Source organism: Drosophila pseudoobscura, chromosome 4, assembly GCF_009870125.1.
Source record: "Drosophila pseudoobscura strain MV-25-SWS-2005 chromosome 4, UCI_Dpse_MV25, whole genome shotgun sequence".
In the NCBI taxonomy this organism is placed as follows: Eukaryota; Metazoa; Arthropoda; class Insecta; order Diptera; family Drosophilidae; genus Drosophila; species Drosophila pseudoobscura.
In genome coordinates, this window is record NC_046681.1 from 25,089,380 (window position 1) to 25,114,091 (window position 24,712).

General features: G+C 46.7%; 12 protein-coding genes across 20 annotated transcripts; 8 read left to right on the top strand and 4 right to left on the bottom strand.

The window, feature by feature from the left end:
• The first annotated feature begins 285 nt into the window (after positions 1-285).
• LOC6903066 (uncharacterized) lies at positions 286-1,293 on the top strand. Of its 3 annotated transcripts, none has more exons than XM_002132749.3 (2): positions 286-431; positions 499-1,293. In XM_002132749.3, the coding sequence occupies exon 2, from the start codon at positions 500-502 to the stop codon at positions 1,136-1,138; it is 639 nt and encodes a 212-aa protein (XP_002132785.2). In that variant the 5' UTR covers positions 286-431; position 499; the 3' UTR covers positions 1,139-1,293. The 3 variants fall into 3 exon arrangements, with proteins under 3 accessions (XP_002132785.2, XP_015036231.2, XP_033236739.1); XM_015180745.2 differs by having other exon boundaries at positions 289-431; positions 488-1,293; XM_033380848.1 differs by having other exon boundaries at positions 328-435; positions 488-1,293.
• Positions 1,294-1,940: 647 nt separating this feature from the next.
• cnir (cornichon-like protein) lies at positions 1,941-2,914 on the top strand. Its single transcript, XM_001356789.4, has 3 exons — positions 1,941-2,134; positions 2,195-2,517; positions 2,583-2,914. The coding sequence occupies exons 1-3, from the start codon at positions 2,057-2,059 to the stop codon at positions 2,653-2,655; spliced, it is 474 nt and encodes a 157-aa protein (XP_001356825.2). The 5' UTR covers positions 1,941-2,056; the 3' UTR covers positions 2,656-2,914.
• On the bottom strand, positions 2,817-4,252 carry LOC4817138 (uncharacterized). 2 transcript variants are annotated; one of them, XM_033380847.1, is made up of 2 exons: positions 4,061-4,252; positions 2,817-3,995 (listed from the first exon to the last, which is right to left on the bottom strand). In XM_033380847.1, the coding sequence occupies exon 2, from the start codon at positions 3,947-3,949 to the stop codon at positions 2,933-2,935; it is 1,017 nt and encodes a 338-aa protein (XP_033236738.1). In that variant the 5' UTR covers positions 3,950-3,995; positions 4,061-4,252; the 3' UTR covers positions 2,817-2,932. The 2 variants fall into 2 exon arrangements, with proteins under 2 accessions (XP_033236738.1, XP_001356826.1); XM_001356790.4 differs by having other exon boundaries at positions 2,817-4,251.
• A 91-nt stretch (positions 4,253-4,343) lies between these two features.
• On the top strand, positions 4,344-6,147 carry SerRS (Seryl-tRNA synthetase). The gene has a single exon (XM_001356791.4). The coding sequence runs from the start codon at positions 4,480-4,482 to the stop codon at positions 5,983-5,985; it is 1,506 nt and encodes a 501-aa protein (XP_001356827.1). The 5' UTR covers positions 4,344-4,479; the 3' UTR covers positions 5,986-6,147.
• Positions 6,148-6,289: 142 nt separating this feature from the next.
• Positions 6,290-9,261, top strand: LOC4817355 (uncharacterized abhydrolase domain-containing protein DDB_G0269086). Its single transcript, XM_001356792.4, has 5 exons — positions 6,290-6,565; positions 6,634-7,976; positions 8,033-8,423; positions 8,487-9,010; positions 9,072-9,261. Exons 1-5 carry the CDS (start codon positions 6,341-6,343, stop codon positions 9,220-9,222), a joined length of 2,634 nt encoding a protein of 877 aa, XP_001356828.3. The 5' UTR covers positions 6,290-6,340; the 3' UTR covers positions 9,223-9,261.
• Positions 9,223-11,052, bottom strand: GABPI (zinc finger DHHC-type palmitoyltransferase GABPI). 4 transcript variants are annotated; one of them, XM_015180746.2, is made up of 4 exons: positions 10,966-11,052; positions 10,611-10,741; positions 9,630-10,523; positions 9,223-9,579 (listed from the first exon to the last, which is right to left on the bottom strand). In XM_015180746.2, the coding sequence occupies exons 3-4, from the start codon at positions 10,478-10,480 to the stop codon at positions 9,393-9,395; spliced, it is 1,038 nt and encodes a 345-aa protein (XP_015036232.1). In that variant the 5' UTR covers positions 10,481-10,523; positions 10,611-10,741; positions 10,966-11,052; the 3' UTR covers positions 9,223-9,392. The 4 variants fall into 4 exon arrangements, with proteins under 4 accessions (XP_015036232.1, XP_015036233.1, XP_033236737.1 ...); XM_015180747.2 differs by having other exon boundaries at positions 10,600-10,741; XM_033380846.1 differs by having other exon boundaries at positions 10,600-10,913; positions 10,966-10,981.
• On the bottom strand, positions 11,051-12,336 carry LOC4817009 (histidine protein methyltransferase 1 homolog). Its single transcript, XM_001356794.4, has 3 exons — positions 12,198-12,336; positions 11,559-12,141; positions 11,051-11,495 (listed from the first exon to the last, which is right to left on the bottom strand). The coding sequence occupies exons 2-3, from the start codon at positions 12,069-12,071 to the stop codon at positions 11,085-11,087; spliced, it is 924 nt and encodes a 307-aa protein (XP_001356830.3). The 5' UTR covers positions 12,072-12,141; positions 12,198-12,336; the 3' UTR covers positions 11,051-11,084.
• Positions 12,253-14,978, top strand: Sf3b2 (splicing factor 3b subunit 2). 2 transcript variants are annotated; one of them, XM_001356795.4, is made up of 5 exons: positions 12,253-12,394; positions 12,446-13,110; positions 13,174-14,143; positions 14,210-14,454; positions 14,532-14,978. In XM_001356795.4, the coding sequence occupies exons 1-5, from the start codon at positions 12,371-12,373 to the stop codon at positions 14,902-14,904; spliced, it is 2,277 nt and encodes a 758-aa protein (XP_001356831.3). In that variant the 5' UTR covers positions 12,253-12,370; the 3' UTR covers positions 14,905-14,978. The 2 variants fall into 2 exon arrangements, with proteins under 2 accessions (XP_001356831.3, XP_015036234.2); XM_015180748.2 differs by having other exon boundaries at positions 12,260-12,394; positions 12,455-13,110.
• Positions 14,979-15,697: 719 nt separating this feature from the next.
• On the top strand, positions 15,698-17,044 carry LOC6903067 (lactosylceramide 4-alpha-galactosyltransferase-like). Its single transcript, XM_002132750.3, has 2 exons — positions 15,698-16,349; positions 16,408-17,044. Exons 1-2 carry the CDS (start codon positions 15,781-15,783, stop codon positions 16,988-16,990), a joined length of 1,152 nt encoding a protein of 383 aa, XP_002132786.3. The 5' UTR covers positions 15,698-15,780; the 3' UTR covers positions 16,991-17,044.
• Positions 17,045-17,295: 251 nt separating this feature from the next.
• On the top strand, positions 17,296-19,353 carry LOC26532247 (lactosylceramide 4-alpha-galactosyltransferase-like). Its single transcript, XM_015180749.2, has 4 exons — positions 17,296-17,392; positions 17,496-17,734; positions 17,802-18,588; positions 18,647-19,353. The coding sequence occupies exons 3-4, from the start codon at positions 18,026-18,028 to the stop codon at positions 19,227-19,229; spliced, it is 1,146 nt and encodes a 381-aa protein (XP_015036235.1). The 5' UTR covers positions 17,296-17,392; positions 17,496-17,734; positions 17,802-18,025; the 3' UTR covers positions 19,230-19,353.
• Positions 19,354-19,482: 129 nt separating this feature from the next.
• On the bottom strand, positions 19,483-22,740 carry Prp40 (pre-mRNA processing factor 40). Of its 2 annotated transcripts, XM_015180750.2 has the most exons (7): positions 22,596-22,740; positions 22,146-22,535; positions 21,840-22,072; positions 20,726-21,780; positions 20,303-20,668; positions 20,166-20,246; positions 19,483-20,105 (listed from the first exon to the last, which is right to left on the bottom strand). In XM_015180750.2, exons 2-7 carry the CDS (start codon positions 22,499-22,501, stop codon positions 19,815-19,817), a joined length of 2,382 nt encoding a protein of 793 aa, XP_015036236.1. In that variant the 5' UTR covers positions 22,502-22,535; positions 22,596-22,740; the 3' UTR covers positions 19,483-19,814. The 2 variants fall into 2 exon arrangements, with proteins under 2 accessions (XP_015036236.1, XP_001356833.1); XM_001356797.4 differs by having other exon boundaries at positions 22,146-22,740.
• Positions 22,741-22,984: 244 nt separating this feature from the next.
• LOC4816947 (lactosylceramide 4-alpha-galactosyltransferase-like) lies at positions 22,985-24,698 on the top strand. Its single transcript, XM_001356796.4, has 3 exons — positions 22,985-23,144; positions 23,209-23,796; positions 23,855-24,698. The coding sequence occupies exons 2-3, from the start codon at positions 23,225-23,227 to the stop codon at positions 24,435-24,437; spliced, it is 1,155 nt and encodes a 384-aa protein (XP_001356832.4). The 5' UTR covers positions 22,985-23,144; positions 23,209-23,224; the 3' UTR covers positions 24,438-24,698.
• The last annotated feature ends 14 nt before the right edge of the window (positions 24,699-24,712 follow it).

The following is a 24,712-nucleotide window of genomic DNA, read 5'->3' on the forward strand; positions in this document are numbered from 1 at the left end:
CTCTCTTTTTTTTTACAAGGTAACGTAACGCCTTCCACTCGCTAACTCATTCTCTGTCTCTTTCTCACACACACATTCTCCCTCGGGCTGAGTATCGGGTATAAATGTAGAGCCGCGGTCATACTCCTTAGAATGCTTCCGAGGATAAGTTTTGACTAATATATTATCGTACTTACTATCGGACTTCTCCAGCTTTCTGAATTCGATGCGCTGCTAACTGACGTCCTTTTTCAACAACAACAACTTGTTTTCGAAATTTTGTATTCGTACTTTAGGTACTAGCATCATAACAACAAAGTAACCTGCCACTTTGAAAGGACTTTGAAATCAAACTAAATTTTGATAGATCATACACAAATTTCGTCCAATGTATTTGTATATACACATTTTTGTAACACTCAAATCTAAATTAAATCCGAAAAATTTCGATTGTGCGTAAGAACCATTACCTCGTAATTAGCTTTCGGTCACTAAAATAAAACTTAAGGTCCGTTTCAGAATGGTTTTTATCAAAGAGTGGTGTCGGCAGATCATTTGCCTGTTTCGCCACAACCACGATACCCTGAGTAAGTGTACCATTATGTTCGTGATGCTGGTGGGGATTCTGGACTATAGCTACGTGAAGAGCAACTGCGATCTGCTGTGGTGGAAGAAGCAGCTAACCGACCTGAAAGTGGGCCCCATGTTTGCTTTGCTCTACATTGTGACTTTTAAAGTGTCACTCATCCTATTCATGACATTTTGGAGTTACACGAAAAAGATAGACAGGGAGCAGGAGAAGAACGACATGCCCATCTCGGAAGTAAAGCGACGCTATCGTCGCTTCATTATGATGCGTCTGCTGAAAGCATTTAATGACTTAGTAGAGGAACGTCACCTTCTCAATCTTACTCATTCCGGAAACGTAAAGAAGCGGTTTCTCAAGAAGCACTCGAAATTTATCAAAGAAGTGGAACTCTTTCGCTGGAATGCACGCAAGCTGTACGAGCGCACCGATGATCATCTGTCTTTGCCCCTCCACCAGGTGCTGACCGTTGACGATGAGCTGGAGTACCAGCTCCTGCAGAGCGGTTACGGCGACCGCCTGACGATGCTCAGAGATGTGGAAATCCACCAGATGGTCTACGGATTCCAATAGTATAAGCAACTTGCCTGCAGCAGAAGTCTTCGTCTCCCCATTTTACAATACTTTTCAATTAGATTTCGGCAATGACAGTTTATCCATTTGCACTGATTACTTTACTAGGGATCGCGCTCGAATTTGAGATGAATAAAAATTCCTGGTAAAAATAATCGCTCTTTCTGGTTTGTTTCAGCTTGGCTTAATCGGATGACAGGTATTTTACAAATAAAACCATGTTACCGCCGGCCATCAGTTAATATTGTAGAAAATATGTGAGCAGAACTAAGCAGAACTGAAGAAGAGGCCGAATTGGGAGGTCTCCACGGATAGAGTCAGAAAGGATAATGTTGGGGGACTTTCCGCCCAACTCCAGGGTCACGCGCTTCAGGTTCGTGTGGCCGGATGCCAGTTGGATGAGTTGGCTAGGGCAGCGCCGGCCACATTGACTGCACAGTTAGATTTAGGAATATGTTGTTGCCGGTATCCAGTGTGGGTCTTCTCTGTGGTCGGATTGTTGCTCCGGGGTGGTCTGGGGGCGCGGAATAGTGGGCCACAACTGCGCCAAAGGACGCGGCACGTCTTCAAAATGGCCGCCACGGAAAATCTCCCCACAAATCCAATTGAGATGGCAGTGCTTCGATAGGTCGTGACAGCTGAAATCGATGGTTTATATCGATGATTTAAAATAATCGATATTTGATTAGTTATGATTATTTTGTAATTTTTAAAATACCAAAAATACCGAAAATTATACTGCTTGTAGAACTTGAGTTCGTCAGTATATTTACGGTATATTTTTCGAATGAGTCGGTATCTTCCTGTATCGGTCGGACGGTCACACTGTCCCTTAATTGAAAACAAATCAATGCAAAATGCTAAAATAGTTTAAAATAGTTTTATTTATAAGTGAAAAAGTGAATCTTTAGTGCAATTATGTTTCTGCCCGAAACAGCCATCTTCTGCATCACTCTGCTGGTCTATGGGGCCATACTTCTGCTGCTAATCTATTATGTGAGCTGTATATCTATATGTTCATATATGGAAAATTTATTAACAAACAATTTCATACAGGTTCTGACATTGGCAGACCTGGAGTGCGACTATTTGAACGCCCAGGAGTGTTGTCGACGGCTAAATTTCTGGGTAATACCTAAATTTGGCTCCCACGCCCTGCTTTGCGGCCTTCTCTTGCTGGGCGGACACTGGATAATGTTTTTGCTAAATCTGCCCATGGTCATTTGGCTATTTTACGAGCTGCATCGTCAGCGGCGGGATAGTTTAGGCGTCTACGACCCCGTGGATATACATAGTCGTGGATTGTTAAAGGTGCATTTAAGGAACTGCATGATCTATTTGGGCTACTACTTTGTCATGTTCTTTGTGGGGTTGTATTGGTAAGTACAAATTTCGAAATTCAGTTTGTAACAGATAACGATTTGGTTTATGTTTCTGTCCATAGCCTGATTTCATCGCTAATCAAGGGAGATCCCATTAAGCGGTACGAGGATGATGAAATTATCACAGACTTTTGAATTTTAGCTTAATACTAAGGCTCGACTCAAAGGGCTTCCAGATGAACGCACATTTTTGTTATCTGAATTTACACAAAGTCGGCGATTTCAACACTCTATTGTTTCTTTGACTTCTTCGGCAATAAGCAGAGTTTATAATTTCAAAAAATTAACCATCCTAGTCGCACTTCATAATCATTTTATTTATTCCATTTTTAGTAATATAAGCGTATTCGATAAGACATCACAAAATACATAGCTATACAAATTCAACAACGCACTCTAGCTGATCTTTTGTTTATTGTAGAAAATCCACCACCTCCTCCAGCTCACGCTGGCGTGCCTGTTTCTGTGCCCAGCGTGCCTCGGCCGTTTTCACGCTAACCACCCAACGATCGTGGGCCAACTTAATGCCACACACAGCATTATCCAAATGCTTAGAGCTGGCTGCTGACGCTGCAACGCCCTGAACCGAACCCGCCCTGCTGCCCATGTAGGTTTGGGCATCAGATCTAGGGTGGCGTCGCTTGGCGGGACAGAGTTTCCCACCTCGGGGGAATGGAGGTTCGGCCAGGTATTGCTTAAGGCAGCCTTGGTGAAACACGTGACCACAGTAGACACGTTCGATGTAGGAATCGGCATTCTCCTCCAGCTCAACATCCGCCGGATTGTTGGGCAAAACAGTGCTATCACAAATGGGACAACGTTCAACATGAAAGTCCCGGGTGGCCTCCAGGCAGAACTTTAGTGAACGATACATGCTCTTGGCTGGACGAAAGTTGGCCAACTCATCTTTGCTTAGGCGATGCGGAGGTTCCACACACTGTCGGGCGATCTCCCTGGACTGTCCGTTGAGGTAGCGAACGAGAACTGCCGGCAAATTAGATTCCTGGCCTTTCAGCTCCACACATTGCACAGGATAGCTGTCGGGGACGACTGCCGTAACCCTGTAGGTATATTTCCCGCCTCTGGCTATCAACTCGACGCTGTTGTTCTTCTGCCGCAACTTTAGTTGACTCTCCACATGAGGAGACTCTCCATCGGCGAGCTCGGGACAGACCACTCGAGTCTTGATATCCACCCTCAACTGCTTTATTTCGTCGAGGCACACGCACAAGGGATTATCCGATAGATATTGCTGGGCAAATGACACGACCAGCAGAGCATGCGGTTTTCCCAAATAATCCCGGGCATGGTCATCAATTAGGCGGGTCAGCTCGGTGAGAAGCCTTTCCGAGTACGCCCGACTCTTTAATTCCACCAGAATGGGTGTACTCTTTGGGTAATCCTCAGGGAACCGCAAGCAGACAGTCATCAAGCGATTTGGTCGTTCAGGATAGATGTCAACTCTTATCAGGGAGCTGGAACAAATGATGATTCTACTATGCGGCACTTTCTTCTCACAGCTAGATCGAAAATCACTAACTTCCTGCTCAATAAAGTCCATATTGGAGGTTGAAGTGGGTTGGATTCTGATTAGTGGCTTTTTGTTGTTTCTTTTTTTATTGGACTGTTTTTGAACAGCTGTTCGCCTGCACTATTTGTAAAAAGGTGACGCAAAGAATTAATTTGTTAGGAAATTTGGAAAACGAAAACATTGACAACTAATTACTTTCCAATTCTATCGGAAATAAAGTAAAAACATTAATTGCCAATATCAGTTTCAGGTATATTAAATCTTTTTTAAGAAAACTTTGCGTCACCTTCTGCAACTTAGTGCTTGCGTGCGCGGTTTTGGGAACTTTGCAGCACTGCACAGCTGACGCAAAAACTCAGCCACGTTGTGAAAACGCCGACAAAAATCTGACCGAATCGAAAAACTAACTAAATTAAAGCATATCAGATATGGTGCTGGATTTGGATCTGTTTCGCAGCGACAAGGGCGGCAATCCCAATGCCGTGCGCGACAACCAGAAGAAGCGCTTCAAAGATGTAGCCCTGGTGGAGACTGTGATTGAGAAAGACACCGAGTGGCGTCAGTGCCGTCATCGGGCCGACAACCTGAACAAGGTGAAGAATGTGTGCAGCAAGGTGATTGGCGAGAAGATGAAGAAGAAGGAGCCAGTGGGTGCCGTGAGCGAGGAGCTGCCTGCTGCGGTAACCACAAGCCTAACTGAGATTGTGCCCGAAACTCTGCAGCCGCTGACGGTCAACCAGATCAAGCAGCTGCGCGTGCTCATTGACGATGCCATGACGGAGAACCAAAAGTCCCTGGAGCTGGCGGAGCAGACCAGAAACACCTCTTTACGAGAGGTCGGCAATCACCTTCACGATTCGGTCCCTGTGTCTAACGATGAAGAGGAGAACCGCGTCGAGAGGACCTTTGGCGATTGCGAAAAGCGTGGCAAGTACTCGCATGTGGATCTGATTGTAATGATTGATGGCATGAATGCCGAGAAAGGATCTGTGGTATCTGGGGGACGCGGCTATTTCCTCACCGGTGCCGCTGTCTTTCTTGAGCAGGCGCTCATTCAACATGCCCTGCACTTGCTGTACGCTAAGGACTATGTCCCCCTATATACGCCCTTCTTTATGCGCAAGGAGGTGATGCAAGAGGTGGCCCAGCTCTCGCAGTTCGACGAGGAGCTCTACAAGGTGGTGGGCAAGGGAAGCGAGAAAGCTGAAGAGGCTGGCACCGACGAGAAGTATCTGATTGCCACCTCTGAGCAGCCCATTGCCGCCTATCATCGCGACGAATGGCTCCCGGAGGCTTCGCTACCCATCAAATATGCCGGCTTGTCCACGTGTTTCCGTCAGGAGGTAGGCTCCCATGGCCGCGACACTCGTGGCATATTCCGCGTGCATCAGTTTGAGAAGGTCGAACAGTTTGTGCTCACTTCCCCACACGACAACAAATCCTGGGAGATGATGGACGAGATGATTGGCAATGCCGAGCAGTTCTGTCAGTCCCTGGGTATTCCATATCGCGTTGTGAACATAGTGTCCGGTGCCCTCAATCATGCCGCCTCCAAGAAGTTAGATCTGGAGGCCTGGTTTGGCGGCAGCGGTGCCTACAGAGAGCTCGTCTCCTGCTCCAATTGCCTGGACTACCAGGCGCGTCGTCTGCTGGTTCGCTTTGGCCAAACCAAGAAGATGAACGCCGCCGTGGACTACGTACACATGTTGAATGCGACAATGTGCGCTGCCACACGTGTCATTTGCGCCATTCTGGAAACGCATCAGACAGAGACGGGCATCAAGGTGCCGGAACCACTCAAGAAATACATGCCGGCTAAGTTCCAAGATGAGATTCCGTTTGTCAAGCCCGCTCCCATCGATCTGGAGCTGGCCGCGGCCGAGAAACAGAAGGGAAAGAAGGACAAGAGCAAGAAGGATCCAGCTGCCGGTTAACCGAATACCTATCCGCGCCCCGTTATGATTAATAACTGCTAAAACTAAGCTTGCACAGTCCTCAAAATCTTTTGCTTATCTTTACGACTTATCTACTATTTATGGCATTTATGTGAACACTTCTTATAAATTAAAATGGATCAAGCTGTGCTTCGAATGCAATTCAATTGTTATTACTTTTATAGGTCCAACGATTGTTATGGGGACAGCCGAAACGGCCGGTAGAATTTCATGTTTCCAAGGCAACGTTTGAAACTTGTTTACCCTGTCTGTCTATCAATTTTATTTCACATTTCATATTTGAACTAAAGAAAACTGGAAATTTATACTTTGTGAAAATATATTTCAATAAAAGATGTCTCATGCAAAACGTCGCGAAAAGTCCATGTCCAAGGATACACGCTGGGATCGCATACGTAAGCGTCATCTAAATGCGAATTCTTTGGGCCTGAAGACAGATGCAGTGCGTCGCTTCATCGAAGTGGACTACGTGGGCAAGCGGCACGAGAAACTGCTGATAGAGGGCGAACAGGGAAAGCAATTGAATCCCAGTGTGATCATGGACATGCGCCATGAGATGGTGAGACGGATGCTTCTCCAGATAATAGAATACCGGAGAGTAATGGGTCTCTTTTTCGAATATTTCAGTTTCAGAAAATACCGCACAAGCTGCCGCTAGCTACCCTGGCCCATGGCTGCTCATTAGAGTCCACCAAGGCTCACAATCTGGAGGTGGAGCAGCGCTATATCAACAATCAGTTGCAAAAGTTTCGCCAGCAGCTGGCCAGGCAGCAACCTCAGAGGAACAAGGCCATTCGAGTGCCGCCCACCAAGCCGGATTTCAAACTGAACAACGGTCCCCTGATGCAGAGTTTGACCCATGCCGCCCAGCACATTGATGATTTTTATAGCACTCCTGTCCAGGCGTTGGGACAGGCGGCACAGATATGCTCGACCACAAAGAGTGTGGCCACCGCAAGCCTGCTCCACGAGCTGGGGGCCGAACGGGAGGCGGATGTGGACCACGAGTGGCTAGAGCAAGAGGCTCTGGTCGAGGAACTGCCCGACTTTAGGGTGGAGCAAGTAAAACCCTTGTCCATGGACTCCCTGGAGTATCGAAATTTCGCCAAACAAATTCAAGTGGATCAGAGTAAGGAGCTTCTCCTGCGCTGCCGTACACCCAGTCCGCTGACCTCCACCGAGGAGTTCTTCAAACCAATGCGAGCTGCTGCCGAGCGTCAGATGCTCCACGTTCGCACAATACGCCACGAGGAAGAGTTGCAGGAGCAGCAGTTAGAGCAGCCGCCACCAAAACTGCAGAGGGAACCCTCCACCTGCTCCAATACAAGCGATGGCATTGACTCGGTCATATCCGATCTGGCTGAGGAGGCATTGTACGAACTGCAAATGGAAGCGGCAGAAGAACAAAAAGAAAAGGAAAAGGACTTGGCGGTACCCACGAAGCATGTGCAGTTCCAACTGCCGCCGAATAAGACACCTACACCCATTCCCATAGCAACTGTGGAGGAATCTGAGCCTGAACCAGAGCTAGAACCCTTACTCATCCGCCGCATAGAGCTTCCCAAAGTGCTGGTGGTGGTTAAGCCGAAGCAACCAGAGCCCACCCAAGAGGCGTCCAGTTCCAGTGAAGATGAGACCGACCTGGCCGCGACCCATGAGAAGCAGAAGATAATCGAGCAACTGTTCCAGGCCAGGGCCGTCACACAGATCGTGCTGATGCGAAAATATTTCCTCAAGTGGATACACTATACAACCCTCGAGAAGATCGAGCGAGAGCAGGGACATGCTAGTCAAGCGCGAGATAATCGCGTACAAAAGATCAACGCCTTTCTGGACAAGGTGCGGATGGAGAAAAAGCGCATACGCACGGCCCAGCAGGCGGACACGTCCAGCGAGGTCAACAAGGTCACTCAGCAGTCGCTGGAACAGCGCCAGGAGGCTGTCAAGATGGCCAAGCAGTTCAAGAATAAGTATGACCTCCACTTATTGCTCTTTCAATCAGTGGTTTATCTCATTTGTCCAAAAGATTGAAGGTGCAACAGGATATCATTGACCTGCAGAGGATCAAGTTGGAGCGGCAGGAACGTCTCATCATGCAGCTGAAGCTAAGCAAACTCAGCGACGAGGCCAAAGAGGCACGCGAGGATCTAAAGCAGGAGCTGAAGACAGTCATTCGATGCGGCGATCCCAAGGCAAAGGCCAAGGCCAAGTGCCTTCAGTTGATTGGCAGTCTCCGCGATGCCGATGATGAAGCAATGGCCAGGCTGCAGGGCAAGGCATTGCTTCAGCCCCGGTTCTTGCAGCACATGCAGGAACGGGCCGTGGAGAGGAGTGTGCGACATGAGCAGGCACGCCAGCGCCGAGCACAGGCCGAGGCCGAGCGGGAGGCCACCAAGCATGCCTTGGAGGAGGCCAAGGTAGGATGAATCTTTAATAATTATAGCATATATTGCCTATATACTTGTACATTTCCATTGCAGCGCCAAGAGGACGAAGAGGCCAAACGCCTGAGGATCGAGGTACTGAAGGAGAAACGCCGTCAAGAGAAAATGGCCAAGGTGTTGAAGGAGCGCGAGCGTCAGCGTTTTATCGAGAACACACGAAAGGCCACAGAGTTCAGTCGCCGCCTGTTGCTGCGCCGCGTGGGCATGGCGGCCTTTAAGCGTTTGCTGCAACGTAAACGGGAGAATATGGTCAAGTCCGAGGAATTCCGACGACAATTGTACAAGAAGAATGCCTTCCAGTTCTGGCGCGGGTACACGGCATTCAGGCAGCGCGAGAAGATGGTGCGGGCAGAGCAGTGCTGGCAGCGCATTCTAAAGAGACGCGCCCTCAATGTCTGGATAGCGTACGTGCAGAATGAAAGAAGCAAAATGCTGGTGGCCATCGACTGGCATGCTCTTCGTACCGTCGAACACTGGTTTGACCGATGGCTCAAGTACACCACGCACTGTCGAATGGCTGAGGACACTAAGATGAAGCAGGCTATCTCCCACCACGAGTGGTATGTCCAACCTCCTGTGTTTAAAGTCCTCAGGGAACTTTTATATTGTTTGCATTTCTAGGCACCTGAAATGGAAGGTTCTGGACTGCTGGCAACGTCTACCTCAGATACTGAAAATAGAAAAGGAAACGGAGGAGCGACGCCAGCGCTGGCGCATGAAAATATGGGAGCTGTTGCCAGACTACAAGCCCCGAGAGGATAGTTTATGGTAGTTTAATTTTAGTTTCTTAATTATATTTATGTTGAATAGATTTGGATATTTGATTTAAGAGCCTTAAAAGCACTACTACTACTACAACTACCAAGAACATTTAGAGAGTGTGTGGAAATACTATAGTATTTGGGCGATAAGTTTTGTGCTTTGTTTGGTTTGGTAATTGGATCACTTTAGAATGGCACGCCAGTTGCTCCAGATGCGACTGCGATTGGCAGCTGCTGCGTTGGCTGCGCGTTTATATTCGTGGAGAGTGGTATCATTCCACCACAAGAATGCCTGGCGTGCCAGCAGGAAGGTTATATAATTGGCAATGAGTAGGCTATAGCAAGCCACCACAAAGGATATGCCCAATCTGTGGAAAGAGCTATAGTGATTGTTTACATAGATGTGTACTGTACTCACTCGAAACTCTCGAAGACTTCGCTGCAATCGTCCGGTAGGAGCACGGCATAACCGAATGGACGCAACACCAGAAAGGGATGACATATCGAAGTTAGGGTCAAATTAGCACCCAATATCAAAGCGACCAGGGATGTGAATAGGCCTGATATATACCAGCTATGATTGCGCTCGCCAATGCAGCAGTTGAGCCAGTAGCTGTGATGGGAACGCCTCTTTACACAGGTGCCGCACACTTGGCAATGGTAGGCCCGTCTGGGCGTCACCTTCCGACAACTCTCACAGATGTTCGGTTGTCCATGCATCAGACCCGCACGCTCCGCTGTGTCTATGTCTACGACGTCCGCATCGTTCAGGTCTAGTACGCTTTCCATCTGGAGTGTGGTTTGCGCCTCCGCCTGCTCTTCGCCGCTTGATGCTTCTGCAATGCCGGGTAGCTCGTCCTTGGGTGTGGTGCCATACTGAGCCGAAACTAGATTGAGTGGAGCCAGGCGGTGCGTGCGATATAAACAATATATGCCCGCACAGGTGAAAAACATAAGGAAATAGTTCTCCTCCGGCACAAGTTCTAGCAATGGCACCTGACACTCAAATATGACGATCATGTAAAAGACGGAGAACACAGTCCAGCTAAGAAAGAAATTGGTCCGTGTGGCCGTTTTCTTGGCCAGCTGAAGACCCCAAATGGAGAAGCCCACCATGGTCAGCATGAGAACTATAGCAGTCTTGGAGTTCAAGGTGGCCAGTCCCAGCATGAGCGGAATTATGAAGGCTGGGGCAACAGCGGCCGGCGAAATCCGTTTGGCCCCGCCGCGCCATGGCAGGCGCAGGCGGTCTTGGAAAGCAATCAGCATGCCGTCTATATTGCGTGGATCAATGCGCCTACACGTGACTAATCTACAGATCCATCCAATCAAAACAAAACGATCATTGTAAAGAATTCAATGTGGTTTAAAGGGGTCCGTCTGCATACCGTGTGCATACCAAGTCAAAGTCCTCGCAATTACAACAGCATCCCAGGAGATGAGACTTCTGGTTGTTGGCTTGAGAAATATATTCGCAACAGCAAAGAGTCCTCTTGGCTTGGGCTTCGTCAGATTCTGCTTTCCTCGCCGCTGCAATGAAATCAGCAGCAGACATGACGAACATCGATTAGGCGAAAACGACCGGCGATTGAACGTCAAGAATGGCAGCGTCCAGGCAGCGTGTACAGAAACAGTTTAGATAAGATTAATTCACGACCAATTGGCAGTCTGAATCTAAGTGTACAAGTGAATATAAACTTCCCTGTAGGAAGCATTTTAATTATTTTATCTGATCGACGGCGGAAAATACTCACACAGTTGGTCAACAAGAACAACAAATCGTCTGCACCCGGGTCACCCTGTAATTCATGTTAAATAAATCGCTATCCGCTGTCACGATTGTTTCGATAGTTGGTACTATTGGTTAGTGGTACTATTTAAATTTTATTTTTAAAATGCCCCGCTTTAGATTTTTGTCCGCCGTCCACACATTTTTGCTTTCAAAAGCTTTTCCCTTGTTAATAACATCTACGAACTGCTCAAGGCCACCGCCCACACCAAAGTAATGCGATTTTCCAGAAACTAAAACAATGCCATCGCCTCTCAGGCGACTGTTAAAGGTGTCCAGCAGCTTCTGTTGATTCTCTATGTTGTATATTGTCTCCGATGTCAGGATCATATCGTACTTTTCTGTGTCCAACGTGAGAAGAGCAAAATTTGACCAGTCACCGGAATAGAAACTCGTGTTTTCCTCTAAAAATTCTAATTTGTTATCATCCGAAAGATCCAACTGCACATTTAGCATAACATTTGGTATTGTTATTTGTTCCAAAACATCCTTGTTCTAAAGACATCAAATGACATGATTTCGTGGAAGTTGCTGTTGCTGTGTTTTTTTTTTACTTACATAGTCTTGAAAGTCAACTTTTGCACCAGATTGTAGGGCATATATTCCCAACAATCCAGAGCCACATCCCAGGTCCAGGACTCTCTTGCCTTTCCAGTAACTGTCGTCATAGTTCTCCGATAAATATAGCAATAGATCGTCCGTACATTCCCATATTTTCGCACCACCTTCATAGACTCCTGCTATTAAATCCGAATGACTTTCCTCAGACTTCTTAATGTCGCGACTCTCCAGATCTCCATGGATTTTTATGTCCTCAAGTAGAAACCCGGCAATGAGATGCCGTATTTCCGTATTGCCTACCTTCAGATCCTTGGCATTGAGTTCGTACAGATCCAGGCGAGATAACGCGGCTTTAGTCGGTTTAATTTGTTCTGCCTCATACCACACAATATCCTTGACAATTCCTGAATCCTCCTGCTCAGTTTTGTGTTCGCTATTCTCTGTAAATGGACTCTTAACTGCTTCTTCTGGCTCTACTTCAGTTTCTACTTCAAAATTGAATTTGAACATTTTAAAACGCTTGAGGCACCCGTTTTCGGTTCTTTCTGTCTGACAATGGTAAAGGCCTTCAAACGCGGAACTGTAATAGAACGTAGACAATCAAAAATGGTTATATATTTATTTATAAACATTTACCTATAAATTCAATGCCTCCGTCAGCTGGCAAGCACGCTTTTTTTGACGTGTCAATCGATATGTGCCAGTAAATAGCGGCTATCGATTGCGTTTTGGCTGCAACCCTGGTGTCGCACATCTCCAAAACTTGTTTTTTCGCAGGAAATATTTTGCCTGATAAATTTGTTTAATTTATGGCGGACCAATTGATCAACGAAGTGAGTTTGTTGTCATAAACATATGCCCTCAATAAATGTTTACTCAATTAGGGCGACCAGCCAGCGCCACTGATGTCCATCCGCCTCGACCAACAACTTGACGACAATGCAGTGACAGCGATCAATGGGAATGGTAATGGCAGTGTAGTGGATGCACCCGGCGACGCTGCTGAGGACAGTGTTGATGGTGAGAAACCGGCCGCTGAATTGGTTTTGCCCAAGGCTCTGGAGGACGTGCTTGCCCTGAAAGACCAACGAGTGGCCGAATTCGACGTGGATGCTGATTCCCTAGGTAACAGCGGGGGAGCCCTTCAGGACGGCGATGACGCCGATGTGGGGGAGGACAGTGATGATGATGCTGTGAACCAGGTGAACGGCATAGGAGGTGATAAAACGGGAAAGCAAAGCAAAGCGGAGAAGAACAAAAAAAAGAAACGCCGCAAGAAGCAGAATAGGAAAATACGCCAGCTTCTGGAGTACGAGAGACAACAACAGTTGGCCCACGTAGATGAGGCAGGAGGAGATCAGGAGGCCACAGAGCCATTGGCCGAGGAGGCTAAAGCTCCGGCCAGTGACGAAGAGCAGGAGAAGCCAGACAAGGATAGTAAAAAGGACAAGCATAGAGACAGCCGAAGCAGGAAAAAGAAGGATCGCAGCGTTGAGAAAGAAAAGGAAAAGAAGATCGCGGAGGGCAGCAAACTTGACGTAACAATTGAGTATGCTGTGGATTTTTTCGATTGAAACATTACCGGAGCTAATTAAATGATATTTGTTTATAGGTATGTGCCTGAGAAGATAACCATCGCAGATCTGGCGCCCATGTATCGCCAGTTCTACAGAGTTTTTGAACTCTTTAAGTTGGAAAATAAACCCAAGCCTGTGGAAAAGGACAAATTGGCCCTAGATTCGGAGACCGTCGCTAAAGCTAAAAAGGCCGCAGACAAGCTGCAGGACGACGATGACGATGATGGCGACGACGATGATGACCAAAAGGAGGACAAAGAGAAATTATCCAAAAGAAAGCTTAAGAAACTGACGCGTCTCAGTGTGGCGGAGCTTAAGCAATTAGTTTCCCGTCCCGATGTCGTTGAGATGCACGACGTGACGGCTCGTGATCCCAAGTTACTGGTCCAATTGAAGGCCTACCGAAATACAGTCCAAGTGCCTCGGCATTGGTGCTTCAAGCGGAAATATCTTCAGGGGAAACGTGGCATCGAGAAGCCACCATTCGATTTACCAGCCTTTATCAAGAAGACGGGCATCATGGAGATGCGCGAATCACTACAAGAGCGCGAAGATGCCAAGACGCTGAAGGCAAAGATGCGTGAACGTGTCCGCCCAAAGATGGGCAAGATCGACATTGATTACCAAAAACTTCACGATGCCTTCTTTAAGTGGCAAACAAAACCCCGCATGACCATCCATGGCGACCTCTACTACGAGGGCAAGGAATTTGAGACACGACTAAAGGAGAAGAAACCGGGCGACCTATCCGAAGAGCTGCGCATTGCTCTGGGCATGCCGGTGGGACCGAACTCGCACAAGATTCCACCGCCATGGTTGATTGCACAGCAGCGCTACGGACCGCCACCGTCCTATCCGAATCTGAAAATTCCTGGACTCAATGCTCCCATTCCAGAGGGGACATCGTTTGGCTATCATGCAGGCGGCTGGGGTAAACCGCCTGTCGATGAGAATGGAAAGCCCTTGTATGGTGATGTATTTGGTACCAGTATATTGGACTTGGATGTTAGTATTGAAACGTTTCTCCATTTTTTTGTATTGATCTAATCTTGAAATCCTAAACACTTCTAGAACGGCATCGATGAAGCTGACATTGAGCGCAACCAATGGGGCGAACTGGAATCAGAGTCTGAAGAGTCCTCCGAAGAAGAGGAGGAAGATGGTGAAGATCTCGGCGATCAGCAGGATGAAACTGGTCTTGTTACCCCAGTCGAGGGTCTTGTGACACCTTCAGGGCTTACCAGTGTGCCAGCCGGCATGGAGACGCCCGAAAACATTGAACTACGTAAAAAGAAAATTGAAGCTGAAATGGAGGAGTAAGTGATAATATCCTGCTGGACCAGAACCAGACCAGACTCTTCACTAATCTCATAATATTCTTCCTTTCGATTAGCAATGAAACCCCCGTGCTGTATCAAGTGCTGCCGGAGAAGCGCACAGACCGCATAGGCGCTTCCATGATGGGATCTACGCACGTCTATGACGTTAGTGGTGGTAATGCGGCCAACAAACAGCCTCCCGCTCGGACCACTACGGATCGTGAGGGCATAGTGGAATTGGCCCTAGATCCCAGCGAATTGGACATGGACAATGACGCTATGGCCCAGCGATACGAGCAACAGATGCGCGAGCAACAGAATCACCTGCAGAAGGAGGATCTATCAGATATGTTAGCCGAACATGTGGCACGTCAGAAATCGAAGCGCAAGCGACAGCAAACGGATCCGGCAAAGGCCACAAAGAAGTACAAGGAGTTCAAGTTTTAGTTTAATCTTCTACAATATAAAGTAATTTTCCATTTGTGCTTCAAGAATGTCATTAAAAATAGTAACTAATGAGATTTGTATGCCCTTCCATATTTAATGGTGGAAAACGATGGAGCTGATTCCCCATTAACTTCCTTCATTTTTAATTTCTTCGTTGGATCTCTTGTGACAGTTCGATATTCGATTTAAATCATTTCGGCGACAATGGTAAAACACTCAGCAATCAGCTGATAGGATCTTCTTCCTTCCAGGATCTCCTCACTTTGTCTCGACCCTCAGGAACCGCGTGAATTGTGGAATTGGAGTTCCACAACAACAGACACCTGGTGGCACCTATAGCTGCTTAATGCTTCATATGGTACGAGAGTTTTCGGATCCTTCCCCCAATCCTCTCTGTTTCGATCATTTTAGCAAATTGTCATTAGCGATATTCCATATAGAAATACATACATAGGATCTTATTAAAATAAAAAAGCAAAGGCTATAGGAAAAGGGAATATTCATTTTTGATCTTTGGAAATATCCTAAGTGTAAGAGATCGATAGAAGGAATCTGAATGCAGGAAGAACATCTAAGGCTCTCCCCCGAATGATCCGATGATCCCACGAATGATCCCCCATCTATTCCAATCTTTGGTTGCTATATCAAAGAGACTTTGAAGCTACTTTGGGCTACTACCATACCATGCTCCCAATGCCAACCCCCACTCCATACTAGTTTGCCGGATGAGCTATTTAATATATCAGTTACTCATAGTCCTTCACCAAGAAGGCTGTGAAAGGTAAGACAAATCCTTTATTGTATTATTTTAAGAGTAGTGTTCTTTACGTTTAAGGAAGAGAAGTTTACGATAATGGTTGTATATTTCATTATCTAATGTCAAAAGTCAGTCAGTTAGTAACATTTTCCTTGCACCAATGCCTAAATTTGAGTATCTTATTGATAGCCAGTTGGCCTACACTCGCCCTGTTACGAATGTCGCTTCATTTGCGTAACGGAAGACTTTTACTCTTCGTGGCTCTGATTTTCATACTTGTAAATGCAGAGGTCCCACAGCCGGCAGTCGAGGAGAGCATTCGCCTCGATGATGCTCTACTGGCGGAGCCCAGGCCCACGCCCGGACAGAGCATATTTTTTCACGAAACGAGCTGCTATGATGCCAAAAACCAAAATCTGAATATACTGAAGCTTACAGCCCGACAAGCCTGCGCTATCGAATCTGCTGCACTCCATAATCCGAATTTCCAAGTGTTCGTTTTGTTCGTTGACCGAAAATACAGTCTTGTTGTTGACCCCAACGTAGGGAATAGAAGCATCCAGCAGCCTCTTTTCGATGCCATCTTAAGCTATAGCAATGTCCATTTGAGGCGTCTAAATCTCTGGAGATATGCTGCAGGCACACCCATTGAAGAATGGCTCAGGGAGGGTAATCTGTTTCGCTCGCGGTAATTTGGAACAGAGAGATGTCCCTCCCAAAATGCAATAACATTTTCGTATTTCTAGATATCTGGCTTCCCACATCTCTGATTTTTTGCGTTATTTGACCCTGTTTCGATATGGCGGCCTGTATCTGGACTTGGATGTGGTCGTGCTGCAGAAAATGGAGGATGTGCCACCCAATTACACAGGAGTCGAGTCCGATCATATACTTACCGCTGGCATCATGAACTTAGCTGCCACTGGATTAGGTCACGAGATTGCCAAGCTCTGCCTGCGCGACTTTCAGCAAAACTTCAATGGTAGTATATGGGCTTATAATGGCCCAGGGGTTATTACACGCGTGGCCCAACAGCTTTGCGGCACTGATTACATCGCACTGATGCAGGATGATCGCAAAGGCTGCATGGGTTTGAAGGTGTATGGGCGAGGCGCCTTCAGCCCTGTGGGTTCCCGTCAGTGGCGAGACCTTTTTGAGCCAGAAAAACTGGAGGAGACCATGGCCCGCACCAAGTACTCGTATGTGGTGCATGTGTGGAACAAGCAGTCGAAAAAGGTGCCAATCAAGGTTGGTTCAAGCAGCGCCTATGCCAAATTGGCAGAACAAAATTGCCCACGAGCCTATCATGCGGCGGGTGAATACTTCTAGGAGAAGTTTATGAATTTTTATAATTGTTTCATCAATAAATTGATGTTCCTTATACTCTCTTTTTCACCCGTTCGAAGGACTATTGCGGCTCAGATCGTTATCTTCCGTACCCCTATCAGAAGCCTAAGGAGACATGCACCCTTTGCGGTTGATCTTTACGGGACCAACTATGGCAATAATGAACCCATCTATAGGACTCTTCGCCAGCACAATGCGCTGCCAGCTAGAATGCGATTTGACTTTAGCCAGGGGAATGGAGCCATCAGAGAGTTGCATATAGATTTTCTTCTGTTTCATGTATAACTTTGTTATTTTTTTTATGTTTAAGATAGAAATATGTTAGTTTAGCCAGCTAAGGATTATTTTGATTCCCATACGGGCAACCATAGAACCATAGAAGAGGTAAATATTTTTCACCTACCTATCAGTAACTTAATGAGTGAACAATATCATTTAAAGTGCAAACATAATCAAGTATGCTTTGATATATTTGTGTGTATTACAGCGAACATTGTAGCCAGGACGAAAGGAGCCATTTGAACCGTCGAACGAATAAAGCAATAAACATTCGAATTAAAAGAGCAGAAAGAACAGACGAACGAAAGGGTACCTTATTGACACACTCAGTGAAAATGGTCACTCTCTTGAATTTTGGGAAAACCCCGATAAATATTCGAAGCTTCAGAATGGCTCAAATTATAAGCCTTTGAAATAAATTGTATACATCTTTTAGTATTATCGCCAGTAAGAAGACAATTGACACATCTATGAATCCGATTCAACTACTAATTTAAAATTGTATTTCCCAAAGGAGGCTGTTGAAAGAAAGACGAATTATGCCTTTACTATTTTTTTTGGCCTTCAGGGAAGAACCTTGGACAAATATAAGTGTACTGAACTAATGTTTATAAGTTTTCTAAATTACTTTGTTGTCCAAATTTGAAAGAAGTTGATATCGAATTCAAAGTAAGCAAGGTATTGCAAGATAGTCCATCAATCTACACAGGAGTGCCCAATTTTCATAAAACCTTCAACATGATTCTGCGGTATTTTACCAACGGATTACTCCGTTTGCTGTTCATGACTTTGATTGTGACTCTGATAGGTATCATTACACTCACATACAATTGGCCAAAAGGGGCAGACGTAGAGTCGGTGCCACAGTCGACAGTGGGAGCTGCAGAGGACCCAGAGCCGACAGCGGCATCTAGCGAGCCACTGGCGAGCATCCGTCTAGACGATGTTCTACTGGCGGAGCCCAGGCCCACGCCCGGACAGAGCATATTTTTTCACGAAACGAGCTGCTATGATGTCAAAAACAAAAATCTTAATATACTGAAGCTTACAGCCCGACAAGCCTGCGCTATCGAATCTGCTGCACTCCATAATCCGAATTTCCAAGTGTTCGTTTTGTTCGTTGACCGAAAATACAGTCATGTTGTTGACCCCAACGTAGGGAATAGAAGCATCCAGCAGCCTCTTTTCGATGCCATCTTAAGCTATAGCAATGTTCATTTGAGGCGTCTAAATCTCTGGAGATATGCTGCAGGCACACCCATGGAAGAATGGCTCAGGGAGGGTAATCTGTTTCGCTCGCGGTAATTTGGAACTGAGCGATGTCCCTCCCAAAATGCAATAACATTTTCATATTTCCAGATATTTGGTCTCCCACATCTCTGATTTTCTGCGTTATTTGACCCTATTTCGCTATGGAGGCCTGTATCTGGACATGGATGTGGTCGTGCTTCGAAGTATGGAGGATATACCACCAAATTACACAGGAGCCGAGTCCGATACTTTCCTTGCCGCTGGCATCATGAACTTAGCAGCCAGTGGCTTTGGTCATCAGATTGCCGCCTCTTGTCTGCACGACTTTCAGACAAATTTCGATGGCAATGTTTGGGGGCAGAATGGCCCAGAGGTGATAACACGCGTGGCCCAACAGATTTGCGGGACCAAGAATATCTCAGTGATGCAGACGAATCGCAAACGCTGCTTGGGTTTTAAGGTGTTTGGTAGAGGCGCCTTCTACGCTGTGACCTCTGATAAGTGGCTGAACTTCTTTAATCCACATAAACTGGAGGAGACCTTGGCCCGCACCAAAGACTCGTATGCGGTGCATGTGTGGAACAGCCAATCGGAAAAGAAACCAATTAAGATTGGGTCAACCTGTGCCTATGCCAAATATGCCGAGAAAAATTGTCCACGCGCCTATCATGCTGCAGGTGAATACTTTTAGGAATTTTATCTTCAAGATTCTTTGAATTTTAAAATTGGTTTGGTCTGTGTAAATATAATCATGTAAATCATTGAACGGGCCAGTCATGATCGACGTCGGAGAATTGGGACTTTTATAAAATTAATATTTTGTTTTCTTTTACGTATGGACTAAGGGACTAAGCAGTACGAATACCCGTCTGAAGAATAGGCTATTAACTCACACATCCCTCGAGAGTAGGCCACATCATCATTCTTATTCCTTAAATTCTTCGTTTTGTTTTATTCCGTTGGAGGGACACAGACCAAAATCTATTAAATATAAATTAAAACATTTCTGTGTACACTCTAATGCTTTTGTTTGTTTTTTATACAATCAAACTTATTGCTTCTAAGAAATTACATTACGTGTTTGCTGTGTGACTTGTGCTGGGGCCAGAAACCAGGACTGGGGCTCAAGAAGGCAAGGATAGATGCAGGTGCACCATTAAAGATTTTAAGCTTGCGTTGGAAGAGCCACAGCTGCACCCGAATTAGAAAATTAGGAGTTTTCCCACACGCTGTCTATGATGGTCTAAGCTGGCAGTACAGTACACGCTGGCGGCAGTCATTCGTCCAGCTGCTCATTGAGTTGTGCAAGGAGTGCTGCTCGCTTTGATTCCAGTTCGCCGTCGCTTAACGTTAGTTCCTCGTTACGTGAGCCTCCCGAATCCATGGACTGGACAGGACTGAGTGGTGACGTGGAACGATTGTGTCTGTTGTGTCGTTTGCCTTCTTTGTCTTTTTTGGAACGCTTTTCCTTTTTCTTCTTCTTGGCTGGCGAATGCGAGTTTGAATCGGTATGCAGGAGCGCCAGGCTAGGCGACAGATTCCCACCTAAATCTGACTCACATGACGACTGAAAACAAAAGCCAAAAAATTAGATTCCAAAACGGGAAGATTGGTGTGTATGACTTACGCCCCGCAGTTTGTTCTTGCGTTTCTTTTTCTTCTTCAGCAGCTTTTCGCTCTCGATGCTGCCAATGGAGCTCAGTGAATGCTGTAGAACCAGAAGTAAGAACCATTAAGGGTTTCGGAATTTTTCAAACTACTTACGGAACGGGATTTGGATCGCCTTCGTTTTGACTTTTCCACCTCAACCAGTTCATTTTCAATGTCCGATCTTGATGTAGATCTCACTCGCTTTTTGTGCTTCTTATTCTTTTTCGATTTACGTGACCGGGAATGATGATGGCTGCAGGCATCTTCGCTTTCCTTAATGAAGTCTTCCCAGATTTTCTCAACACCGATTTCCTTCTCGTAAACAGCAAATGCCTCCAAGTGCTCCACCAGCTTCTTGGCGCTGTCATAGGTCTCGGCCACAGACACATTCGCCTCGAGCCATTCGTTTTTAATTTCATTCTCCAGTTTTCGCAGTCGTCGCACCTCTTCCTTCATGCGCTCTTTTTCAATGGCCTCCGCCTATAAAAAAAAGTGTTTGTATTGCGAATTCTAAGCTAATCCTTACCATTTCCATACCTTTTCTAGCAGAGAATTATAGGTTAGCTTCACGTTGCCTGCATCCAGGCTGGCCGAACGTTTATCCTCGCACACCACCGTGGCAAAGTCCTCGAATGATGTCTTGGCCTGCACCACAAATGCCTTTTCTTTGAGAATCTCTCGTATGATTTTCCGTTCGTCATGGAACCGAGCCTTCAGATTCTCCACGTAGAACTTGAACAGATCCAAAGGCGTTGATCCGCTCTGACCGAGCATGGCCGAGAAGCGTAGGTCCGCGGATATGATGGGATACAGCTCCACCCACAGCGACATGGAGGTGAGTTTGCCCTCTTCGTGAAGGGAGTCGAGGAGTGCCAGAAAGGAGTCTCGATTCTTGCGCTGCTGTCGCTTCATTCGCTTCTTCTCCCGCTCGCGTTCCTCCTCCTCTTCCTTTTCCAGCGTGCGTATGTGCTCCTCGAAAACAATTAGAGCATCCTCCTTGTCCATGCCCAAAAGGGTCACATCGTTTTTGAATGCGGCATTGTCTAGGAGCATAACCTGAGCTTCGGACCAGGTGGTGGCATGATTGATGGATGTCATAGACTCCAGAAGCTCGCCCAACACCTTCATATTGCGCTTCTTCAAGACACGCGCCTCTTCTTTCTCCCTTTTGCCAAGATTGAATATGCAATCCTCATAGATATCCCGTCGATCCGTTTCAGGCACTACGGTCCATGTCCGATTCCCTGCAAAGACCTCCTCACAGCGGAAATACTTCATCTGGGAGTTCATCTTATCGCTGGACATAAGGAATTGTTCCAGGTCCTCTTTCGCCTTTTTGGCCTTCAGCCGCGACTCTTCTCGCTCGTCCTTCACCTTCTGCGTCTTGTAGGCATTGAACGTTTGCTTGCGCTCGTTGAGGTTCTTGAAGGCGCTGTAGCGCGGATCCTTTGATATTATCTTCACACACTGATCCCAATTGGCATTTGAGGGCACATTGCGGTCCCGGAGTAGGTCCTTGAATGCTTCTATGGCCTCGCGCTTGTCCTTAAACACCAGAGGACTGCCATCCGATGACTTTTCATCCTTTTTAGCTAAAATAATTCCATAGAGCAATCAGTCCCGAAGTTACGTTAGGGTCAGACGCACTCACCATTCGGTTGTGGCACTTCGATGGCGGCTAATGTGGCTGCCATGGCCTGATCGAGAGCCGATGATGAGTTCTCGTTACTGCTCGGCGTAAGCGGCGAATGAATCTCGGGCGTGGGTATCCTTGGGTCTGCGGGCAAAGCAGCTGGCAAAATACTTGCCAATGCAACATGCGGAAGCAGTCCCGTCAAACTGGAGGATGTCATGGCTGCCACCGCTTTGGCTGCAGCTGCAGCTCTGAAACCAATCCAAGGGAGAGCCAAGGGTGAGTAAATAGAATAGTCAATAGCTGTGGAGCCAGTGTACTTACTCCTCCGCCTTAGCCTTTGCCTTCATGTCTACATATTCCGGCGGCGGCTCCCAGCAAGTCTCCTTAGTGGCCACATTGTGGTAATACACTTTGCCCGTATCAGAGCGGTATTCCTTCCAGGGGCACTGATTGTGCAGCTGTTCGGCGGGCGTCATCAGAGCCTCGGGTTTCTCCCACGAACTTTGCTTTGTATTTTGATTGTAGTAATAAGGGCGTCCATCTGGGGCCTTGTGCTCTGTCCACTCTGTGTTGGAGGCCATCACACCGAATGCCGCTGCCAGTTCGGGCGGTGGGGGAGCAGCAAAGCCGGGCGGGGGAAATTGTGGCACTATGGCAGCCGGCGGCGTGTATCCCATTCCCCTGCCGACCGCTGCTGCTCCATTGCCAGCGCTAGGAGGAACATTCATTTCACTATTTTTCTATATTTTATTTAAGCGGTACTACGTCTACCGGTCGTTGCGTATGCGATGCGGCCGCCAGTAGAATTTTTATATCGACGTAAATGAAAAAAATTCAATGAAAACGCCGCTTTCCACACATTTGATATATCGCTGGGTTTCTTTTCACAGCTATCGATAACATATCGCAAAATGCAAATTTTATTAGAGATGGGTCTTCTATCTTTGCACGATGATCATATAGCGAAGATAAAATATAGATAGAATATATATGAAGACTTGATAAGATATAATTAGAATTTCCAACTTGTAGGAATACATATCTTGCGGCCGGCAGGTTAATTGAGAGGTAAAAGTAAACTCATATCTATGTACAGTTTGCGTGTTTCGTATATACCGTTAAGACATCTGGCTCGAAAACAACGAACAGCGCATCACTGACAGGTAATGTACATACATACATAGGTGTCGTTATCGCCCTCGGCTTGCAATTTATATTAGCAAAACATTGTAAAACAGACGTTCCGGAGTTTTCTTTTCTTACCCACCAGAGTGCATTGGATTATGTTGAGAGCAATGACAGTGTAACCGCGCACTCGGAGTAAGCAAGTTGTTGCCTTTTCTTTGGCCATAACATCTCTAAGGAGTGTCAATTTTTTAACCAGCCCGCCTGCCCTCGCCATGCTCCTGCGTCTGCCTTTGCTGCTGGTGGCGCGTTATTTGCACAACGGAAGACTTCGATTGCTGTTCGTGGCACTGATTGTTATGCTGATAGGTGGCATTGCCCTCACATACAATTGGCAAAATGATTTGCAGCAGTGCTTCATGGACATCGAAGAGGCAATACAGTCGACAGTGTCTAATGCAGATGCAGATCCGCTGGCACCCATCCGCCTAGAGGATGTTCTGCAGGCGGAGCCCAGGCCCACGCCTGGACGGAGCATATTCTTTCACGAAACCAGTTGCCACCAGGCCGAGAACAAAAAGTACAAATTGCTGGAGCTAACCGCCCGTCAAGCCTGCGCAATCGAATCTGCTGCATTGCATAATCCGAATTTCCAGGTGTTCGTCTTGTTCGCCGGTCCCACCTACCGACCTTCACCCAAGGGGCGAAATAACAGCAACCAGCAGCCGCTTGTCGATGCCATTTTAAGCTATAGCAATGTCCATTTGAGGAATCTGAATCTCTGGCGCTACGCTGCGGGCACACCCATCGAGGAATGGCTCAAGGACGGTAGTCTGTTTCGTTCGCGGTAAGCTGTATCTCAGAAGAGTGAATCAGAAAATTCAATAACGTCTTCATATTTTTAGATATTTGTTTTCCCACATCTCTGATTTCCTGCGTTACTTGACACTGTATCGCTATGGTGGCCTGTATCTGGACATGGATGTGGTCGTGCTGCAGAAAATGGAGGATGTGCCACCCAATTACACAGGAGCCGAGTCCAATACTCACCTTGCCGCTGGCGTCATGAGCTTAGCTGCCACTGGCTTTGGCCATGAGATTGCCGAGTCCTGTTTGCGCGACTTTCAACACAATTTCGCAGGCAAAGATTGGGGAAACAATGGCCCAGGCGTGATAACACGCGTGGCCCAGCAGATTTGTGGCACCAAGGATATCACCCTGATGCAGGAGGATAGCAAACGCTGCTTAGGCTTCAAGGTGTATGGGCGAGGAGCCTTCTACGCTGTGCCGTGGAAGCAGTGGCGGGACTTCTTCGAGCCCGAAAAACTGGAGGAGACCATGGGCCGCACCAAAGACTCGTATGTGGTGCATGTATGGAACAAGCACTCGAATCAGCTACCGATCAAGGTTGGCTCAAACAACGCCTATGCCAAATATGCCGAACAAAATTGCCCGCGAGCCTATCGTGCGGCGGGCGAATACTTCTAGAAGTATTATCTAAAAAGTTCTCTTCATTTAAGTCTTTTGTATATGGATATTTCCCGCTGAAGTCCAAAGAATTATCGCCCAGCGAGTCATCGTTTATAGGTTTTATGTGTTGCTAATTTTTTTATTTCTTACTATGTCTACTTATTATTATGTTGGCAAACCACGCATTCCGATATAACAAACAAACACATACATGTTGTGTGTATGGTATGATTGTAAAGAACGGCTATGGCTATTCAGATACATACTAACTCACATTTATTATCTCAAATACT

Coding starts and splice junctions, on each gene's coding strand:
- GABPI (XM_033380846.1), bottom strand. CDS start 10,775: ATGTTCGTCATGTCTGCTGCTGATTTCATTGCAGCGGCGAGGAAAGCA. Junction 10,524..10,599: donor TTTGACTTGGTATGCACACG/GTATGCAGACGG, acceptor ATGGATCTGTAG/ATTAGTCACGTGTAGGCGCA. Junction 9,580..9,629: donor GAAGTCTTCGAGAGTTTCGA/GTGAGTACAGTA, acceptor CTCTTTCCACAG/ATTGGGCATATCCTTTGTGG.
- SerRS (XM_001356791.4), top strand. CDS start 4,480: ATGGTGCTGGATTTGGATCTGTTTCGCAGCGACAAGGGCGGCAATCCC.
- LOC4816947 (XM_001356796.4), top strand. CDS start 23,225: ATGCTCCTGCGTCTGCCTTTGCTGCTGGTGGCGCGTTATTTGCACAAC. Junction 23,797..23,854: donor GGTAGTCTGTTTCGTTCGCG/GTAAGCTGTATC, acceptor TCATATTTTTAG/ATATTTGTTTTCCCACATCT.
- LOC6903066 (XM_002132749.3), top strand. CDS start 500: ATGGTTTTTATCAAAGAGTGGTGTCGGCAGATCATTTGCCTGTTTCGC.
- Prp40 (XM_001356797.4), bottom strand. CDS start 22,552: ATGAATGTTCCTCCTAGCGCTGGCAATGGAGCAGCAGCGGTCGGCAGG. Junction 20,247..20,302: donor GGCGATCCAAATCCCGTTCC/GTAAGTAGTTTG, acceptor CTGGTTCTACAG/CATTCACTGAGCTCCATTGG. Junction 20,106..20,165: donor GCAAGAACAAACTGCGGGGC/GTAAGTCATACA, acceptor TTTTGTTTTCAG/TCGTCATGTGAGTCAGATTT.
- LOC26532247 (XM_015180749.2), top strand. CDS start 18,026: ATGATTCTGCGGTATTTTACCAACGGATTACTCCGTTTGCTGTTCATG. Junction 18,589..18,646: donor GGTAATCTGTTTCGCTCGCG/GTAATTTGGAAC, acceptor TCATATTTCCAG/ATATTTGGTCTCCCACATCT.
- LOC4817138 (XM_001356790.4), bottom strand. CDS start 4,081: ATGGACTTTATTGAGCAGGAAGTTAGTGATTTTCGATCTAGCTGTGAG.
- LOC4817009 (XM_001356794.4), bottom strand. CDS start 12,071: ATGTTCAAATTCAATTTTGAAGTAGAAACTGAAGTAGAGCCAGAAGAA. Junction 11,496..11,558: donor AAGTTGACTTTCAAGACTAT/GTAAGTAAAAAA, acceptor TGATGTCTTTAG/AACAAGGATGTTTTGGAACA.
- LOC4817355 (XM_001356792.4), top strand. CDS start 6,341: ATGTCTCATGCAAAACGTCGCGAAAAGTCCATGTCCAAGGATACACGC. Junction 7,977..8,032: donor GCCAAGCAGTTCAAGAATAA/GTATGACCTCCA, acceptor TTTGTCCAAAAG/ATTGAAGGTGCAACAGGATA. Junction 9,011..9,071: donor GCTATCTCCCACCACGAGTG/GTATGTCCAACC, acceptor TTGCATTTCTAG/GCACCTGAAATGGAAGGTTC.
- Sf3b2 (XM_001356795.4), top strand. CDS start 12,371: ATGGCGGACCAATTGATCAACGAA. Junction 13,111..13,173: donor AAACTTGACGTAACAATTGA/GTATGCTGTGGA, acceptor ATTTGTTTATAG/GTATGTGCCTGAGAAGATAA. Junction 14,455..14,531: donor ATTGAAGCTGAAATGGAGGA/GTAAGTGATAAT, acceptor CCTTTCGATTAG/CAATGAAACCCCCGTGCTGT.
- LOC6903067 (XM_002132750.3), top strand. CDS start 15,781: ATGTCAAAAGTCAGTCAGTTAGTAACATTTTCCTTGCACCAATGCCTA. Junction 16,350..16,407: donor GGTAATCTGTTTCGCTCGCG/GTAATTTGGAAC, acceptor TCGTATTTCTAG/ATATCTGGCTTCCCACATCT.
- cnir (XM_001356789.4), top strand. CDS start 2,057: ATGTTTCTGCCCGAAACAGCCATCTTCTGCATCACTCTGCTGGTCTAT. Junction 2,135..2,194: donor TTCTGCTGCTAATCTATTAT/GTGAGCTGTATA, acceptor AATTTCATACAG/GTTCTGACATTGGCAGACCT. Junction 2,518..2,582: donor TTCTTTGTGGGGTTGTATTG/GTAAGTACAAAT, acceptor TTCTGTCCATAG/CCTGATTTCATCGCTAATCA.